The sequence below is a fragment of the Sciurus vulgaris genome (assembly GCF_902686455.1).
Source record: "Sciurus vulgaris genome assembly, chromosome: 14".
NCBI lineage: Eukaryota > Metazoa > Chordata > Mammalia > Rodentia > Sciuridae > Sciurus > Sciurus vulgaris.
The window spans coordinates 17,375,823-17,395,782 of NC_136475.1; the positions used below are offsets into that span (position 1 = coordinate 17,375,823).

At 41.7% G+C, this 19,960-nt stretch overlaps 1 protein-coding gene across 3 annotated transcripts in view; it reads right to left on the minus strand.

Annotated features, from left to right (window-relative positions):
• SULT1C2 (sulfotransferase family 1C member 2) overlaps positions 1 to 16,476 on the minus strand; it is a 50,153-nt gene extending 33,677 nt beyond the window's left edge. The window contains exons 1-4 of one of the 3 annotated variants that reach the window (XM_079110278.1): positions 12,758 to 12,782; positions 10,566 to 10,737; positions 9,999 to 10,124; positions 3,549 to 3,646 (exon numbers count right to left, since the gene is read on the minus strand). In XM_079110278.1, coding sequence (XP_078966404.1) covers positions 3,549 to 3,646; positions 9,999 to 10,124; positions 10,566 to 10,716 — 375 coding nt within the window. In that variant the 5' untranslated portion in view covers positions 10,717 to 10,737; positions 12,758 to 12,782. Of the gene's footprint in view, positions 1 to 3,548; positions 3,647 to 9,998; positions 10,125 to 10,565; positions 10,738 to 12,757; positions 12,783 to 16,073 lie in introns of those variants that run through there. The other 2 variants (XM_079110277.1, XM_079110276.1) reach the window with 2 other exon arrangements.
• Between the last annotated feature and the right edge of the window lie 3,484 nt (positions 16,477 to 19,960).

Genomic DNA, 19,960 nt, shown 5'->3' on the forward strand with positions numbered 1-19,960 from the left:
ACTAATAAAGGGATATTTTACAAAATCAGGTGACATTAAGTAGCTTAACTGTATTTTCTGGGGACATCTATGACATTAAGAGTTAAATGTTGTGTTTACATTCCTGATAACCTGGACAATGTTAAAGTCCCCAAATAAAGGCCTTGTCCTCTCCAGCCTTTGCTAGGCCTAGTTATGGGAACAATTTCTCAGTTCTTTCACCTCCTGGTGAGAGATTAACTTCTGTCATTTTCGTGATACTCAGTGGCATGTTTCAGATGCTGCAACATTTACTTTGTACTAATCTCATTTCAGTACTCATGTCTTTTTGTTCTTCTATCATAGAAGCACCCACCCCTAGATGACTTTACAACCTGCTCTTCCCCAACCAGGCTTCTTCCTGGGATCCCTCGATTGACCCGACTTTTTAAAAAAAAAGGAACTCCAAACTGCTTGCCCCTCGCTGCCCCCATTCAGCTTCGAAGCAGCCAGAATGACCGATGCCCCTTTTCATTTCCTTAACAAGCAGTTAGGGGTTCCTACAGCTAAAGAGGGGAATGAAGCCAGAATTAAGGACAGGTAGTTAGTGTAGAAATAGGGAATCGGGTCAAATCGAGGAAATGAAGCCATAAAGTCATCTGCCTCTGCAAGTTGGAGACTGCCCCTGGAAGAATGGAATGTCAAGGATCTCCGGAGGCCATTGATTACCAAATTTACCTGCCTTTATCAAGGACTGTTTATCAAGGACTGCAAACAAGGGGCTGCTAATTGGTGCCCCCTGGGCCCTTGCCTGCCTGAAAAGTTGATGGCATCGCCGCCTGGATTCACGCTTCGCATGTCAAGCCTGCACCACCACCAGACCCAACGTGGAAAGTGGAAAAATTGGACAACCCCCTCAAGCTCCGCATCCACCGTGTTCCTGCTCCTGTTAACGCACCTCCCGCCGATAAGTAGATAAGTAGTCCCAACCCTCATGCCCCCCAATGACTAACATGGCAGGTCCTCTCCCAGACTGGAGATATAATATGGAGCACCACCAGGGAGAAACCCCTTTGGGCTTGGTGGCCATCCCTAACTCCAGACATCTGCGCCTTAGTAGCTGGGTTAGATAATTGGGATATCCCTACCCTGACTTCTGAGGAGGCCCATAAACCTTGGCCAACATTACCCAGGCCTTTCGGGAGAACAGAATACCGCCTAGTTGAAGGGTACAACCCAGGATGTAACTACCCACGCTCCCGTGACAATCTAAAAGAGACCCCTTTCTATGTCTGCCCCCGGGATGGGAGGTCACGGAATATGGCAAGAACATGTGGAGGTATAGACCATTATTATTGCTCCGCATGGGGGTATGAAACTACTGGCAACACTTATTGGCGCCCCACTTCCTCCTGGGATTTGATAACTGTACAGCAAAATCTTACGGCAGCCAAATGTAACAACCAAGGGTGGTGTAACCCTCTGAACATCTCCTTCACAGAGTCACCTTCATCAGGGAGAGAGTAAGTGCTGTACAGGTACTAATGCTCAGGCAACAATACCAGTCCCTCCGCCAAGGAAATAGCTTTGGAGAAGAGTATATAGAGACAGAAGTTCCATGATTAGAACTTACCAGAAAAGAAAATGGGAAATGAAAGAATGGACATTTTTTTAAGCTGTCTGTTTTATCTCAACTCCCTAAGGTCTCCCTCCCAGTAATGGGAACAAAGCCCTTAAAGCCATTCCAGGAAACAGCCCCAAACAGAGTAAAAGAGTAAATTGAGCCTGATAGCCAGATAGTGCTCAAACAGTAGGATTACCAGAAACTATTGACCAGAATCTGTTGTAAAACATTGTGAAACATGTTGTATGTTATCAGCAAACCCAGACCCCCTTTGAAATTTCCCGGCAGCTTTGCTCCTCATTTTTCCTCCCCCCCCCTTTCTCCCTTTCATGTGTGACCCCTCCCGATGTGTGGTTTCTGCCTTTATAAACCTACAAGATTTTCTGCTAGGGACTCGACTCCTGGACTCCTGGGTGAGTCACGAGTTGGGTCCCAGCGCGCTGGAATAAACACCTCTTGCGATTTGCATCAAGTGACGCCTCCTGCGGTTGATTGAGGTTGCCGTCGATCCATGGGACAGAGTTGGGGTTTCCTTTTTGGGGGCCTTACAATTTGTCTTTCTATCTCTATCTCAGTAGCTTGGTCATTTCTGTATTTTGTAATGTGGGCTGGTGAGCTCAGGTGAGAATCTCATGGGGCCTGGACAGAAACTGTATTCCTCCAGGCAATGCTCCTGCCAGGCATCCTGGGGACACTGGCAGTAGGGTTTATTTTATGCTGATTAGTCAATTTGTATTTTCTTGAATAACAAAAGGAAGGACAAATGGAATCTCAAAGTTTTAGGAAAGAAGGGCTAGCCACACATTCTCATGGGAGTCGGGGAGCCTGCTCAAGACAGGCTCCCTGGGGTCTTCTCCCTGGGGTCTCCTTCACCTTATACACCCACCCATTGAGGATTCAACCTTTCAGTGTCCCAGCTTCTTCTCCTTCTCCTTCTGGTTCCTTATACTTTGTGCTTTGGCCTTGTGCCTTTGCAACCATTAAAACTCAAGTTTCTGGATTATCCAAGTCTTTAAATTTCCCCCAGGACATGTCCAGGCCTAATTAACTTCTCTTGAGTTTTACTTCCCTCATTTTTAGAACTTAGGGACTTTCCTTACTTTTTAAACTATCTCAGTTAGGCATTTTAAAAGGAAATTTTCTTATGTCTTGAAGCATTCGTTGGTGTTGTACACAAATGTATTTAGGATATCTGGTCTACCATCTTCCTGGAATCAAAAGTTCTCATCCCTTACTCAGTTTTACCAAAAGGGAGTCATGTCATTTGATGTGAGTCCTGCCACCTGCACACCTGTCATACAGAAATTACCTTCTTAGTCATTCCCACCTCTTCATTTCCACCTCTGAGAAAACAATGCCCCATTTTCTTAGCAAGGTTAAATATTTAATTTGTGCTCTTTCCTCCCCTTGGCTACACAGTTCTTATCTTTTATAGATTCAACAAGCATATTTTCCTGCCTCTATTGTGACAGAAATTTACCAGAATCTGATGTACATGATAAATAAAGTATGAGAATGAATAAAACAAGGATCCCAGAGACTGTGGGCAAGTGCTTACTCAAGAACATTGCTCCATCTGTCCATCAATTTTCCTTTTTGAACAATTTGCAAAGTTTTTTTTTATCCCCCTTTCCTCCCTCCCCACGACCCAGCCTGTGGCCTCTGTTCCCCCTTTTCCTTTCATAGCCAGTCTTGCTCTTCAGAGCAGTGGATGCTCATGCCTCCCCATGTCTCATTCTCTCTAGCAATTTAGTATAGCTTCTGCCTTCAAGTCTTGTTTGAAACTGTTCAAGTGAATATCCTGCTGAGTATAGAACTTTGCATTTTTCCTTTCTGTTGATAAGCTGTCAACCCTTCAGAAGTAGAGGTAAAGATATGGAGGAAGAAGTTCTGAATTGGGGTCTGGAGGCCTCACTTTGGGTGGGCTTCCTCTCCTCCTGCCACTAGGGGGCTGAAGTGATCCTACCTTACAGTTGTTTTCCCAGAAAGATGGTGGCAATAACTGAGTAGGAAGGTGAGTTCTTAGTATCCGTGGAGCAGGCATCTCATTGGCTTTATCCACACCTTTAAAATAATTCAAGAGAATACATCTGTATGGTGTAAGCACTGTGTGGAGACCTTAAGTTCTAGGCTCTGTCCAGAATATTCCATTACCCACTTATCTCTCTGTTTGTTTCTTGACTTTCTTTTGAGATTTCACAGATTATTAATATTACTTTCACTTTTGTAGAATGACAACCTGAGAGCTATAAGGGAACTTTGAGTTAACCTATTCTCTCACTTCAAAGATAAGGAGATGGACAATTATATCTTGTTGAGATGGAGCCCATCAGGACCAGAGAGCAGGGCTCTCACTGCCCAGCCAGTCAGGGCCATCCCCTGTGACTGGTCTTGCCCCAAGCACTTTTCTTTATCTCTAAAACCATAGATATTTGCTGGCATGTGAGTCATGATGATTTCTACTCTTTCATTTATAAATCTTATTGGATATTTGCTCTATGAAATATTGTGTCGAAATTGAGGTTACAGGAAAAGGCAACAAAGAAAACAAACACCTTCTATCTAAGGAGTTTCAACTCTAGTGTAGCAGTCAGAGGCTTATCTAAATCACCAGGGGAGAGTCAAAGGAGTTAACACTGAGACTCAAAAGTGCTCTAAGGATCTGGAGTAAATTGATGTTGTTAGGAGGCACACTTGAATTTGGACACTGACTTGTATCTGATGGGTAGAGATTCATTTCCATGAAGGGTCAGGAAAGCTGACCACAGAAAGGAGGGTATTTCTAAAATAAAGAAATAAAAAATGATATAACATTCTACTTTAAATGTGCAGCAGGAAGTTATGCTTAGAAGTAGCCTTTCACACAAACTCCCATTTTGCATAGTGTGAGGTCTGGCAAGTGATCAGGTCTCCTGTTTGAAGCCTGTAGTCTAAGCACCCTCAAGTCCACTGAGAAGCTAGGCCCTCTTCTCTCAGTGCCTGTTTTTCAAGGATGAACCTGGGTCAGGAAGGAACCTGTGGAAATGATGCCTCTCTGTTCTTCTTGTTCTTTGTCCTGGGCACACCTGTAAATCATATTCTGCCTTTTAAAAATTGTGATGCTGGGAATATTGTTCTGAGTGCAAACTTCTCTCCATGCTATAAACCATGTTATTGGGTAATCTTTATGGGAATGGTGGTTCTGCTGGCCTTGACGAGTAGGGAGTCTCTCTACTAGGAAAGAGAATGGGTACGGATCCCTTCAACAGGGAGGGGTCAGGTCTGGAGCTGACATTCTTGTTCCACCTTGAAGCATGCAGACCTAGTGCCTTTAAATCATGGCTGCTTTTAAGCAACTATGATTGAGGAACAGTTCTGCTTGGAAGCCTGGCATGATCTCTCATCTCCACAGTTCTTCACACTTTCTTCCCAAACTTTCAATTTAGCATTAGCATTAACATTGACTTTAACATTCTGATCATCTCAATTTTATTTATGGGAATCTCCAATAACATTTTAGGAAATTATGATAAAATACACACAACAACCATCTTAACCTTTTTGTGTGTGTGCCTGGGATTGAACCCAGGACCCTGGGCATGCTAGGCACATGTTCTACCACTAAGCTACACTCCAAACCCCATCTAAACCATTTCAAAGTGTACATATCAGTGACTTTAAGTATGTTTTCATTGCTGTATAACTATCCATCTCCTGAACTTTTTTATTTCCCCAAACTGAATCTCTGTGCCCTTTCAAACTAACTCCACAATTCTTCTCCAAGTCTCTGGCAACTGCAATTCTGCTCCCTGTCTCTTTGTATTTGACTACTTTAAATATTCACGTAAGTGGGATCACAGTATTTGTCTTTTTACATCTAGTTGATTTCACTTAACATGTCTTCCGTGTTCATCATGTTATAGCATATGTCAGAATTGTGCTGCATTGTATATGTATACTACATTTTCTTTATCCAGTCATCTGGAGTGCACACTTAGGTTGCTTCTACCTCTTGATTATTGTGACTAGTGCTGCTATAAACTCTATTACAGTCTGTTTTCAATTCTTTTAGATATTTGCCTAGAAGTGAAATTGCTATAGTTCCAACAATTTTTTTAAAATAAGAGAGCATTCTAGTACTATAAAGAAAGTTGGAAAACCACTTTTAGAGGCCTTTAAAGTCATACTTCTCAGTAGGAACTTTAAAACTTGTCCTGCCTTTCATCTCTTTCCTCAGGTCCTGTCTGGCCTCCTGCTCAAACTCGGCCCCCTCTGGTCACATGGGCCCCACTGCTCCAGGCCCCCTGTAGAGAGGACATATGTCTTCCTTTCTGCCTTCATCTCTATTGAGGTTGGTTTAATTCTACCCCACAAATTTTTTCTAAGTCATGGAGTTGGTTTCCTCTTTGTTTTGTAATGTTGTATTGAGAACCCTTCCTTCCCCTGGTCTTGATATTGCACCTGCCTTTTAGCTGTCATCTAAACTTTCATCTGCCTCTGTTCTTCTTGTAGCTCCCTCTTCACTTGGTCCCTATGTCACCCCTGTTTTCTTGTAACCCTAGTTATATATGTGAAAGCACATATGTGGTGCTTTAATTTGAATTTATAGGTGTCTTCTAAAAGAAGAGGTCCTAAGAGGTCCTTGTAATGTCCAAACCACTGTATCCCCAAAAATGGAAATGCCTGAAGAGGTTTTGGAAGAATGAGTATGACTGACCAGGTGCATAACATGAAGGCAGGAAGGAAAGTTACAGGTGGTTGGACTGTCAGTTCCCATCTGGGGAGCAAGACCCAGGCAATCTGCCAGGAAGTCAGCCCTGCAGGCTTGTTTCTTTCTTTCCTGTATGTGTGACTCTCAACTTTCTCCTACCATGCCTAATTTAATGCCATCTTCTAACTGGGAAGCCTATATTTAGTCATCACCACTACCTCCCCCAGTGACAGTTGACAGCACTCCTCCTCCTCCTGAACCAGTCCTCCTGGTGGATTTGGCCCAACTTCAAGAGTTTCATAACTCTTCTTCCAAAGAGCCCCTGCAGGAGAGAGAGCTTCTGTGGGGTTGTGGCCTTACATAAATCAGTCACCAGAGCTTCATTTACATTTTCTCCTCTCCCTCTTCTCAGCGCTCCAGGGAATTTGCTGGTTATTTCATGCCTCCCCAGGACACTCCCCTGGTTGCTCAGAGCCTGGGTTGGGAAGCACAGGGTGCAAGGACAAGGGCACACCTTAGGCCAGGAAGCCCATTTCCACTTCACTGGCAGGGAGCAGGGGCCACATGGAGCCAGTCATTTTTGGCCTTCATCATGTGCTCTGAGGTCCTAGCTCTGGGATTTGAGCCATATATCATGTGTTTTTGTGAGAGAAATAGTTCAGCTAGTATTGTGGGAATAGCCTCAGGGAGTACAAAGTTAAATAGCTAATAGTTAATAGTTAAATAGTTCTTGTCTTCAGCGAGCTTGTGGTCTGGTAGAAGAGAGAGGACAGTAACAGCTGATCATTCTGGTCCCCTCCAGGAGTGTTCTTTGGCCATGTTCCCCTCATTCTTCCCACAGTATTCCATGCTAACCTCCACTGCTCGTGACATACATATCATCTGCATTTATCTCTTCCCTGGAACCATAACTTCTTGAGGGCCAGTGGATGTTCAACTTCTTCTGAGCCTTCATCTCTACTGAGGTTTTAGGGGTTTAATTCTACCGCACAAATTTTTTCTAAGTCATGGAGTTGGTTTCCTCTTTGTTTTGTAATGCTGTATTGAGAACCCTTCCTTCCCCTGGTCTTGATATTGCACCTGCCTTTTAGCTGTCCAGGACCCATGACGAGTGTTTGTTGAACTCAGTGGGTTATTCCTCGATTTCATCTGTATGCAGTTCACACACATGTACACACATGTTTTCAGTCTTCCCAAACCTATTCCTTTTAGACTCTATGCTTTTGTTGTGAAATGTTTCTATACCTGGGATTTGGTCACAGGGTGGAAGGGGGCTTGGGAAGGAGACTGACTAGTTGGTTCATTGTCCAGTGGTGCCCATCCACTTCAGAGGTTGATTTGACCCTTGACTCATGTGCATGAGTCCATGTCATCAGTTACCCTCCTCCTTTCAGGAGTACATTTCACCTCTTGGGCAGAGACTGTCCTGAAATAAAACCAATTCACAGGTGAGTCTCCACTGAGTATCCATCTGCCTGTGGCTGGGAAGACCACAAAACCAGAGACTGTTTTGCTACTCCTCGAACTCACAACACCTTGATTCATAAAGAACCATCATGGCTTCTATATGACATGCCAAACTGGGTGATTGGTTACCATGCTGCCTAAAAATTCTACGACTACTGGGGTTGACCCGAGGGAGGCTCTATTTTGCTTTTTTACTGACTTAGCAATGGGAAATTCTGCTCCCTATTGTTGGGGGCTGTGCCATGTTGACCACGCCAGAGTGGCACCTGATCACATCAGCAGCGAGGAGGTTAATTGACATAAGCACACTCAGGTGATTTATCATCCACGCACACAATGTATGCGCATGTGTTCTCAAGCGCTCCTAATTGTGCCTGCTTGGACATCTAGCGTCTTGCTAATCTTTGCATAAGAGGCGTGGCCCTGCTCTAGGCCTCCTGGAGGTGATATAAGCGTAAGCAGAAGGAGATAGCACGGAAGCAGCAAAACACACGCAGCAGCAGCCAGAAGAAAGGAAGTGGCTAGCCGATAGAAGCAGCGAGTAGGGGCAGCGGCAGAAGGCAGATCACAGAACGGAGAACTGAGACGCATCACTAAAGCACCTTAGGTAGACACACCCTTAGTTCACAGGATGCAGGACGCACCAGTAAGAAGAAGCAGACCTTAAGGGAGGCGTAGCAAGTCTCTCTTCCTCTAAGCTCTAACAAAGCCTGTCCTTCTCTCAAAGTCTCTCTTAAGCAAAGTCTCTTTCTCTCTGATAAGCAAAGTCTCTCTCTCTCTCAAAGCAAGTAAACCTCATTTCCTCTATCCCCTATAAACAAGCAAGAAAGCAGTGCACTAAAGAGAAAGATAGAAGTAGCTCAGTTTCCAGTCCACCACCCATAAGACCCATGCAACTTGTTGCTGCAAGTGGTGACAAATATCCACAGATTTTGTACCGCAAAGAGCCAGCGACACCTACTGCCAAGAAACCTCATTAGAAATCTTGCTAAGGATTCTCTTTCTCTTTAATCTCCCAAATTGTCAGAGATTAAACAAAGGTGACTGGGGCAGGATGTAGAAACAAATTCAAAAGTTGGTTTGGATGCTTTCAGAACCAGATGGCATCATGAGGCAAGGGATACATCCTGGAGAGGTAGCTGTAATAATACTTAACACTGAGACACTATCTTATGTATGACAGGCTCTGTTTCAAGCTTTTTAAATATATTAACTCACTTAATCCTTGCCACAAATTGAGGTAGGTGCTAAATTCTGTGGCTATTTTGTAGCTGAGGAAATTGCAAGAGAGAGGTTAAATAACTTGCTAAAAGTCATGGGATAAGTAACATAGTCAGGATTTGAACCCCAGTTGTCTAGATTTATCATAATCTGGAGTCAGAATCAGAGATGAAGAAAATGGAAGATCTTGATTGCACGTGGAGAGGATCCCAGTTAGGCAAACAGAATTTAGCCTGTGTATGGTGTCAGCAACCCACAGATAATTAAGAGAAGAACATCAGGCTTTGGGTTGCAAAGTTAGTGTCACCTACATTGTCACATGGATCAAGGGGGTGGACCTTGAAGGCATCCTGACTTGGAGATACACCCTAGACCAGGTCACAAGTTCTTATGCATATCAATCAGACAAGAAACTTCATTTCTTAAGGCATTGGAAAGGTTTATCAGAACACCACCAGCAATTTTCTAAGAACTCCAGGTTTCCATGTAAGAGTTGCACTGCTTCCTTTTCATAACTCTATTATTTGTGTTCCCAAGTTCCTATTCCATGAATCTCTGCAATGCTAAGCTCAGGGAAGTGTGTGTGTGTGTGTGTGTGTGTGTGTGTGTGTGTGTGTGCACATAAACTATCAGGAGCTTTCTCCCCTGGTTGAACCAGGTCACTGTGAGGATGGTATGGAAAGAAGTGGGGAATGAGTTGCTCATGAACAGTTTTCTGCCTTCACTGTATGTTCTACAGTCACATGGGACAAGAGGGAGGACAGAAAATGAAAATAAGGCAGAATCTGTTGCTTGCATACGTTCTTCTTACCTGGTGATTCACTGCTGGCAGAAAATCTCAGCTAATATGTAGAAAGAGGAGGATAGAAAGATAAAAGGAGAAAACACATGGATATAGGAATGGAGGGGAGAGAAAAGAGAAAGAGAGATAGGAAAAAGCTATCAAAGATATGAATAAGCAGAAGAGAGAGGGCAAAGACAGAGACAGGAGAGATGGAGAAGGAAAGAAGAGAGATAGGGCAGGAAGGAGGGACTCACCAGAGGGCTGGGGAGGCCGAGCCCACTCAATGAAAGGGTGGCGGTGTTGGATGACGGCTCGCTGGCACTTCTCCACATCTGCATCTTGTTCAATCATGTCCACAATTTCCTGAATCCACGTTGTCCCTGAAGGTCAGAAGAGAAAGACAATAAGCAGAAAACTATTAGATGATCTTCTTGAAGTTTCCTGAGGGAAAGGATGGAGGGACATGGAGACTTGTTGACTTCCACCCCCTCTCAGTCCAGGATCCTGTTCACCATGAGAGATGTATATCCAGACTTTGGGTCTCTACTTGGAGCAGAGCAGCAGAGGAAAATCTCACAACCACCCAAGAGCAGAGCATGGCAGAGCACAGCAGATGGGCCTGCAACATTGCTATGCTGCAGACATCCCTGCTTCAACATCCCCTCCTGGGTAATCCGGGGATACCAGGCATTCCAAGGGTAAGCCCCACCCTAGAAGAGCAAGGAGCAAGTTTTCCATCATGGGGAATTCTGACTTATGTGGAGTTGCCCTTTTTGACTTAGCAGGGTGAGGTCTGTGCTGTCTCCCTGTCCCACAGTCACCTGCTTTAGGATAGGTACAGATGAGAAGATCATCCGGCTTGGCCTCAAAGTTCTGAATCTGGCTCCAGTTGTCTACAGTTGCAGTCTGCAGGGGGATCCCTGCTACCTCTTTCAGTTGTGATTGTTTCTTCAAATCTGAGGTCAGGGCCATAGTATCTTGGGATGGAGGGTCCTTTTGGGAAAAGAAAAGAGCTGCCTTTCTTTAAAATATTGTAGTAAAATACACATAACAGAAAATTGACCATTTTAGCCATTTAACTGTATAATTTAGTGGCACTAATTACATTCACATTGTTGTGCACCCATCACTGCTACCTACCTCTAGAATGTTTTCTTTTTCCTAAATGGAAAATCCAAACCCATTAATCACTAACTCTTCGTTCCCCATTCCTCAATCACTGGCAACCACCACAGTGTTTGTTTCCACAAACGCTAGATGTATTACTTAAGTAAAGTCAATCAGTATTTGTCTTTTTGTGAATGACTTAACTTAGCTGAATGGTTTCAAGATTAACTTAGTTGTGAAATGTTACAGGAATTTCCTCCTTTTTGAAGCTGAATGATACTCTGTGTTTTGATTATCCATTCATTCATCCATGGATGCTTGGATTGTTTCCACCTTTCGTGATTGTAATTGATGCTGCTATGAAGATGGGTATATAAATATCTCTTTGAATTCCCATTGTTCATACTTTGGCATATATACCCAGAAATGAAATTGCTGGATTATATGTTTAACTTGGGGAAAAATGATTATACCATTTTTCAACAGTGGCTCCATCATTTCAAATTCTCACTTGCAGTAAACATGCTCCAATTTCTCTGAATTGTCACCGACTCTTAATATTTTCTGGATTTTTTACCCTGACAAGGATGAGGTTATATCTCATTGTGGTTTTGATTTGCATATCCCTAATGACTAATGATATTGAGCATATTCTCATGGGTTAATCATTAATTTGTAGAAATGTCTTTTCAAAGTCTTTGCCCATTTTTGCATTTGTTGTTATTTTGAAAGAAGTTGTATTGAAAAGACGACTTTTAAATACACAAAAGGGGGAGGGCAGGAGGAGTGGACCACTATTACTGAAGAATAACTGACTCTGGGGATTTCAGAAGGTATTTATTAATACTGCTACTAATAAAATGATAATAGTCAAAGCCCAGCATTTATCAAACAATTTAATTTGTCATGTGCTGGACTGAATGCCTGTATAAGTGAGTTTATATTAATTCTTGCATAGTATAAATGACAGAACTTTAGAGATGAAAGGGTCCTTACAGAAAATGTAATAGTAAATGATTGTTGGAAATTGAATAAAAGAAGCTGGCTCAGTCACTCCATGGAATGGTGAGGGCCCTGGGAGCCCAGCTTGGCCAGGCCAAGCTTTCACATTGCCTTCCACTCCCAGAGAGACAAGCCCTGGATGTAAACATCGTCTCTATTCTCACATCATGAAATGAAAGACAATTGGATGGTGTATGCCTCTTAGTGGAAAACATATGACTTATGAAGTATTCCTTCCAAAAACATTGAACTCAAATCAGTAAGCAATTATTTGTTTAAAGGAAATTCATGGTAAAATATATCACAACAATGAAATAAAAATGTAGACAAAGATATGAAACCAGGAATCAATAAGTGGCATTGCTTCAAATTGAAAAAACCTCAGCACAGCAAAGGAAACAATTAAGAACATGAAGAGAGCACCTACAGGAGAAAATCTTTGCTAGTTACTCTTTCGACAGGAGTTTATTATGCAGAATACAGAGAGACCTCAAAAAACACCCAAACAGAAATCAAACAACCCAATCAATAGACAGATTAAAAATTAATTAAAAGATATCCTCAAAAGAAGAAATACAAATGACCAACAACTATGTGGAAAAAAAAATGTTCAATAGCCTTAGTGATCAGGGAAATGCAAACTAAATTACAGTGAGATTTTGTTTCACTCCACTTAGAATGATAACCATCAAAAATATAAATAATGCATGCTGATGAGGTTGTGAGGAAAAATGTATAGTTATACATTGTAGATGGGACTGTAAAATAGTACAACCACTTTGGAAAGCAATATGCAGATTCCCCAAAAGAATAGGAATGAACCCACTCCATGACCAAGCTATCCTACTCCTGGGTTTTTATCCAAAATAAGTAAGATCAGCATATTATAGCAATGCATCCATACCAATATTTTAGCAGCACAACTTACAATAACCAAGTTATGGAATAATTCCAGGTGCCTGTCAACAGAAAATTGGATAAAGAAAATGTGATCTATCTATCTATCATTTATCTATCTATCATCATCTATACACACACATACTTACATACATACAATTTAATTTTACTTAACCATAAATCTCAGGACAATAGAAGGGAGAACAGTGGAAGGGGAATTAGGAGAGGGGAAGAGGGATGGGAAAGGGGAGGAATAACAGAATGAAATTAACCCAACTCTGTCATGTGCACATATGAATATATCAAAATGAATTTTGCTTTTATGTATAATTATAATACACCAATTAAAAAATAAATCAATTAAAAATGTAAACCACATGAAAGCCTACAGGACAATAATACACACACTTCAAATAAATTGCAAGGTATTTGAAATAAAAGATAAAGAGGAGTCATTAGATTAAAACACAAGCTAATAGAACATATTAAAGAAGAGACATGTACAGGGATGTTCACTTTGGGGATTAGACTATGAAGAAACTAAAGAAGGGAGAGAGTACATAGCTCAGTGGTATAGTGCTTGCCTAGTATACAGGAGACCACAGGTTAACGCTCCAGTATTGCACAAAAGGAAAAAAAAAAAAAAAAAAAAAAGAAGAAACCAATAATAAAAAAGTAAACAAAAAGAACTTTGAAGAAAGGAAGTGATTATCCTAAGTGTTAAGACAGTGGCTACTTCTGAAGAGGTAGGGACAGAGCAAATGGTGGCTTCTTTTTAAGTCAGGAAGTTTTCATATATTCTGTCCTGGGTGCCGGATACAAGGATGTTTACTTTATAGTCGTGTATTAAACTGTGCATTAATCTAGTAAATATGTATATAAAATATCTATATATGTATATAGAGATAGAGAATTCAGAATAGAAATCTAGATAGTATCATGGGAAGAGACTGGCATATTCAGACAGAGAAGCAGGTGAGGGCTGTATTAGTCAGCTTGCGTTATTATTAATAAATATCTAAGGTAGATTACTGTGTAAAGAAAATGGGTTTGTTTAACTTACAGTTCTGGAGGCTGGAAGTCCAACCAATGTTGGACAGGTTCTTATAAGGGTCAACTCAGGCTGTAACATATCACAGAGGAAGTATATGTGTATTTCTCTGTGTGGTCTCTCTACCTCTTCTTATAAAGCCACTGAAATTTGACTGGGGACTCCATCCTAATGACCTAACCTAATCTGATCACTTTCCAAGTTTCTACCTCTAAATACTATAGTGAGATAAAGTTTCCACTTTTTATTTAAAAGGTGAAAATTATTAATATTATTAATAATATTAATTATTAACACAATACTTTGGAGCTCAAACACCTACATGAGTAGGGGGTGGAGGCACACATCACATTCAAACTTTATCAAGGATCTTTCAGGGTATGCTTTCTATCCTAAGGGCAATAAGAGGTCACCAAACAGGGTGAAGCTGGAGACTGCCCAAGGTGACACACTGCACTTTAGAAAGGTTACTCTGGGTGACCTACTGGAAGGACTGGAATGGAGCCCAGTGGGAAAGTTCTGCAGAAATTCAGAAAGGGTTGGTGGATGTTATGGTTTAGTTGTGAGGTGTCCCCCAAAAGCTCGCATGTGAGACAATGCAGGAAGGTTCAAAGGAGAAATGGTTGGATTGTAGGAGTCTTAACCCAATCAGCAAATTAATCCCTGGTGGGATTAATTGAAGTGGTGAGGTGTGGCTGGATTAATTGAAGTGGTAGGGTGTGGCTGGAGGAGATTGGAATTGGGGCGTGACTTTGGGGTATATATTTTGCATTGGTGAGTGGAGACTCTCTCTCTTTGCTTCCTGATGATGCGAGCTGCTTCCCTCTGCCATGCTCTTCTCCTCACCTGGAGTCCCAAAGAATGGAGCAGGCCTTCTATGGACTAAGACCTCTGAAACTGTGAGCCCTCAAATAAACCTTTCCTCCTCTACAGTTGTGCCGATTGAGTCATTTAGTCACAGCAGCGAAAAAGCTGACCAGTACAGTGGTCATATCCTTGCTTAGTGGTGTGGCAATGGGGACAGTGAGACATGAGTGGACTGAAGAGATCTTTGGGAGGTAGAGTCAATAGTACTTACTGATTAATGTGAGGTGGAGGGGAGGTCAGGGAAAGTCAAGCTTGTGAACGGGGAGTCAGAGAGTCTTTCTGTTGCAAATGGGAGCACTGGAGGTGAGCAGACTTTGCATGGGCTAGGTTCAAGTTGAGGGTGGGCTCTGAGCTACCTGTGGGTCCTCTACATCTGGAACCCTTGGGCAGGTATATAGGTGGGTTTAGAGCTCTGGTCAGGGCATGATTTGAGAGTCATTCATCAGTCAGCATATCATCCAACCCTGCTGCTGACATTATAGTGAGGCAGGCGCTGAAGGCCAAGATGCCCAGGACAGCATGTGAGCTAAGAGGGAGTTCCTAACTGAATTCAACTGACAAATTATGACTTTATGAGGAGGAAATAACCATAGACATTCAGTAGAAATTCTACTTTGAATTTTGAATTTGAATCATTTCCCAGGGTTACAGTATGTGATAAAATCCTCTCAAGATGCTGGACAATGGCAAAGAGCCCCAACCACAGCCAGCCCCATGATCACAACTGATGCTCTACAGTGTGCTGTGTTGCTGAGCTAGGATGGTTGGTAGGTTAGGTTGTATCAATGCATTTTAATCTATGATATTGGTTGTATCAATGCATTTTAATCATGGTGAATTTATCAAGATATAACCCCATCCTAAATCAGCATCCGTATATGGAAGGGCACCTGGAGCTCAACAGGCCACAGTATGCAGGGTAGTGAGAACAATGCTTCTCCGAGGACTAGGGAAGTTAGAGATGGGGCTGTCTAATGTGCTATCTTGCCCACTGCCTGACTGCGTTGGAGGCCTTCACAGGGCATGGTGCAACCAGACTGAAGCTCAGGAAAGGAGGTTCAGCAGGAATGTGGAGACCAGATGGGTCATGCTGGGGAGCAAAGGGACCTGCCAGGGAGAAATTTCAAGCCCTTTTCACCCTCCTTCAGATCCCTTGCTTGGCTGCATAAGCACTGGTGGAGGAGAGAGATGGTATTGCAGGGAGAAAGTTTTGGAGGGTTATTACCTGAATTTCTAGATCTAACATAGTTACGCTGGTGTCTGTTACACACATCTTTTATGCTATTTTTTTCAGTTTCCTTAGGACCTTTACTGCTTGAGTTAACCTGTACAGTAACACCTACATGACAAAGATGAAAAAGTATAATGAGATAAGTACAGCATTTCTTTTAAGCCATATTCTTACCTTTAAGCTCCAGCAGAGAGTCAGCAGCCCAAAGACCTGAGCAAGGGTCAGTAGGCACAGAAATTACATTCCAAGAAAAAGGGTGGTGTACCCTGGATATGGCAATCACAGAGGCTCAAATTACCTCTGTGCTGAATGACCTTCAGCCGGTAGAAGGCACATTGGGAGGTTTTCCTGTGGGTGTGGTACATTGCAGTCATTCCTGAAAGAGTCTGACTGTGTAGGAAAAAGCCCTGTTGCTATCTTCCTGATGAAGAATCACCTTTCATTGTACAGCGATCACTCAACTGTGGCCTTGACTGCTCTGCAAATTTCAGCTTTCTTGAGGTGGAAACTCAAGGCTGTTTGGAGGAATGCATGGCAGTAAGCAGACCACTCCTTTCTTTCTATGATCTCCCAGGGGCCACGTCTGTGGGCTCCCACAGTTCTCCAGCAAAAGCCAGCACTTCCATGGATCTGGCTCCTCCCTCCTCAGACTGGCAGAGAATCCACAGTGGGCAGGGAAATGGGGTGTAGCCAGGCTTATGGTTCAGAGAAAACAGTCCCATGGCCTTCAGGTCCTCTCCTTTACTAGTCAAAGTCTATGAGCACATAGCCCTTGTTAATCATTTAAACTAGCAGCCCAAAGTTGACTTCTCTGACTCTCTCCTCCCCTTTCACTACTGAGGATGCCATGATCATCTGCCAAACCAGTCATTCAGTTTTATCAATAATTTCCTAACCTAAGTCCCTCTTCTTTTCCCTTTACCTAAAGATAAAAGGTACTTAAAACCTGTGTTAAGAGGGGTTTTCAGGTTTCTAGTCCATCATCTTCTCAGTTTTGCTAGCTTACCAAATAAATCTTTATCCTTGCCCTGTCAATTTGTCCTCAATTCATTGGGCCCTTTATGAGTGGTGAGCAAATGGACTTGAGTTCATTAATGGGGCACCAAATAGGTTTCTGCTCCTTTGGTGATCTCCTTAGCTGGAGGTTCACTTTCTGCATCTATAAATGTAGGTGATGGAGCTCATCTCCAATTGCTGCTTTAAGCTTAAAAACAATAATGATAGTGAAAACATCCTTCCCAGCACATCCTGCTTACACATTCTGGTGCTCCTTTCCTTTTTTCTTGAACAGTATTCATCAACACCTACATGCAGAGAAGACATCAAAAGTGCAAAATTTAGATGTGCATTTATGTACAACTTGCCTTATCTTAAAAAAGGTCTACTTTTATGAAGACAGATTAATTCTTGGTGGCTTGGTAAGGCTACCTGGGAAATCAAGCTGATCATGCATTGAATATTCCCTGACTGCTACTCTTCTGCCAACTTCAACCTTGTTCTTGACCCAGTACTTTTCCTTCTGGGATATAAGTGCAACAGAGAAAGGGGTTTAGGATAAAAGAAAGGTACACTGAGTCTCAAAGGTACACTGAGTCTCATGTCTGTAAGCCATCAAAATGCCAAATGCACTCAGGAATAGTTGTAATGCTTAAACAACTTGCCTTTTGTCATTATCCTTACAAAATGAGGGAAATTCTCAAGCACAGGAAAACTTGTGCAAAATTATGTAATTCTGCCCTGGCTCCACCTCCAGTCCAGCCATTAGCATAGGTCTGCTATAAATATTAACACCCCACACCAATGGGTTGTATATTTTCCTCTGGCTATAGCCTGCATTCTCCCTTGAATGTGTGTTCATTCCTTCCTTTACCCCCAAACACGTCTCTTGAGATTGCCCTCATTCTCTTTCTTTAAAATTATTTTTATTTAGCTTTTAATTTTTTACAGACTGCATTTTGATTCATTGTACACAAATGGCATACATAATTTCATATCTATGGTTGTACACAATGTAGATTCATACCATTCGTGTAATCATACATGTACATAGGGCAATGATGTCTGTCTCATTCCACCATTTTTCATACCCCCCCTCCCTCTCATTTTCTCCTACATATTCTAAAGTTCCCCCATTATTCTCTCATTCCCCACCCCACCCCCATTATATATCATCCTCCACTTATCAGGGAAACATTCGGTCTTTGGTTTTTTGGGCTTGGCTTATTTCACTTAGCATGATATTCTCCAATTCCATCCATTTATTTGCAAATGCCATAATATTATTCTTCTTTATGCCTGAATAGTATTCCATTGTGTATATATACCAGAGTTTCTTTATCCATTTATCTGTTGAAGGGCATCTAGGTTGGTTCCACAATCTAGTTATTGTGAACTGAGCTGCTATAAACATTGATGAGGCTGTGTTACTGTAGTTTGCTGATTTTAGGTCCTTTGGGTATAAACTGAGGAGTGGGATAACTGGGTCAAAAGGTGGGTCCATTCCACATTTTCTTAGGATTCTCCATACTGCTTTCCAGAGTGGCTGCACCAATTTGCAACTCCACCAGCAATGTAAAAGTGTGCCCCCCATATCCATGCCAACATCTATTATTGTTTGTGTTCTTGATAAAAGCCATTTTAATTGGAGTAAGATGTATGAGGCTATATCACTCTTATACCAAAACCAGATAAAGACACATCAAAGAAAGAAAACTTTAGACCAATATCCCTGATGAACATAGATGAAAAAATCCTTAACAAAATACTGGCAAATCGCATACAAAAATATATTAAAAAGATAGTGCACCATGATCAAATGGGATGCAAGGTTGGTTCAACATGCAGAAATCAATAAATGTAATTCACCACATCAATAGACTTAAAGTTAAGGATCACATGATTATTTTAATTGATGCTGAGAAAGCATTTGATAAAATACAGCACCCCTTCGTGCTTAAAACACTAGAAAAAATAGGAATAGTAGGAACGTACCTCAACATTGTAAAGGCTAGCTATGCTAAGCCCATGGCCAACATCATTCTTAATGGAGAAAAACTGAAAGCATTTCCTCTAAAAACTGGAACAAGACAAGTATGCCCTCTTTCACCACTTCTATTCAACATCGTCCTTGAAACACTTGCCAGAGCAATTAGACAGACCAAAGAAATTAAAGGGATACAAATAGGAAAAGAAGAACTAAAGCTGTCACTATTTGCTGATGACATGATCCTATATTTAGAAGATCCAAAAAACTCCACTAGAAAGAAAACTTCTAGAACTAATAAATGAATTCAGCAAAGTAGCAGGATATAAAATCAATACACATAAGTCTAATGCATTTCTATTCATAAGTGATGAATCCTCTGAAAGAGAAATTAGGAAAACCCCTCCATTCACAGTAGCATCGAAAAAATAAAAATAAAATACTTGGGAATTAATCTAACAAAAGAGGTGAAAGACCTGTACAATGAAAACTACAGAACATTAAAGAAAGAAATTGAAGAAAACCTTAGAAGATGGAAAGATCTCCCATGTTCTTGGATAGGCAGAATTAACATTGTCAAAATGGCCATTTACCAAAGGCACTATACAGATTCAATGCAATTCCAATTAGAATACCAATGACATTCTTCATAGAAATAGAGAAAGCAATCATGAACTTCATCTGGAAGAACAAGAGACCTCGAATAGCCAAAACAATCCGGAATAGAAAAAGTGAAACAGGAGGTATCACAATACTAGACATTAAACTATACTATAGAGCAATCGTAACAAAAACAGCTTGGTATTGACACCAAAATAGACAGGCAGACCAAGGGTACAGAATAGAAAACACAGAGACAAAACTACATAAATACAGTCACCTCATACTAGACAAAGCAGCCAAAAACATACCATGGAGAAAAGATAGCCTGTTCAACAAATAGTGCTGGCAAAACTGGAAATCCACATGCAGTAAAAAGAAATTAAACCTCTACCTCTCACCTTGCACAAAACTCAACTCAAAATGGATCAAAGACAGGAATTAGATCAGAGACCCTGCACCTAATAGAAGATAAAGT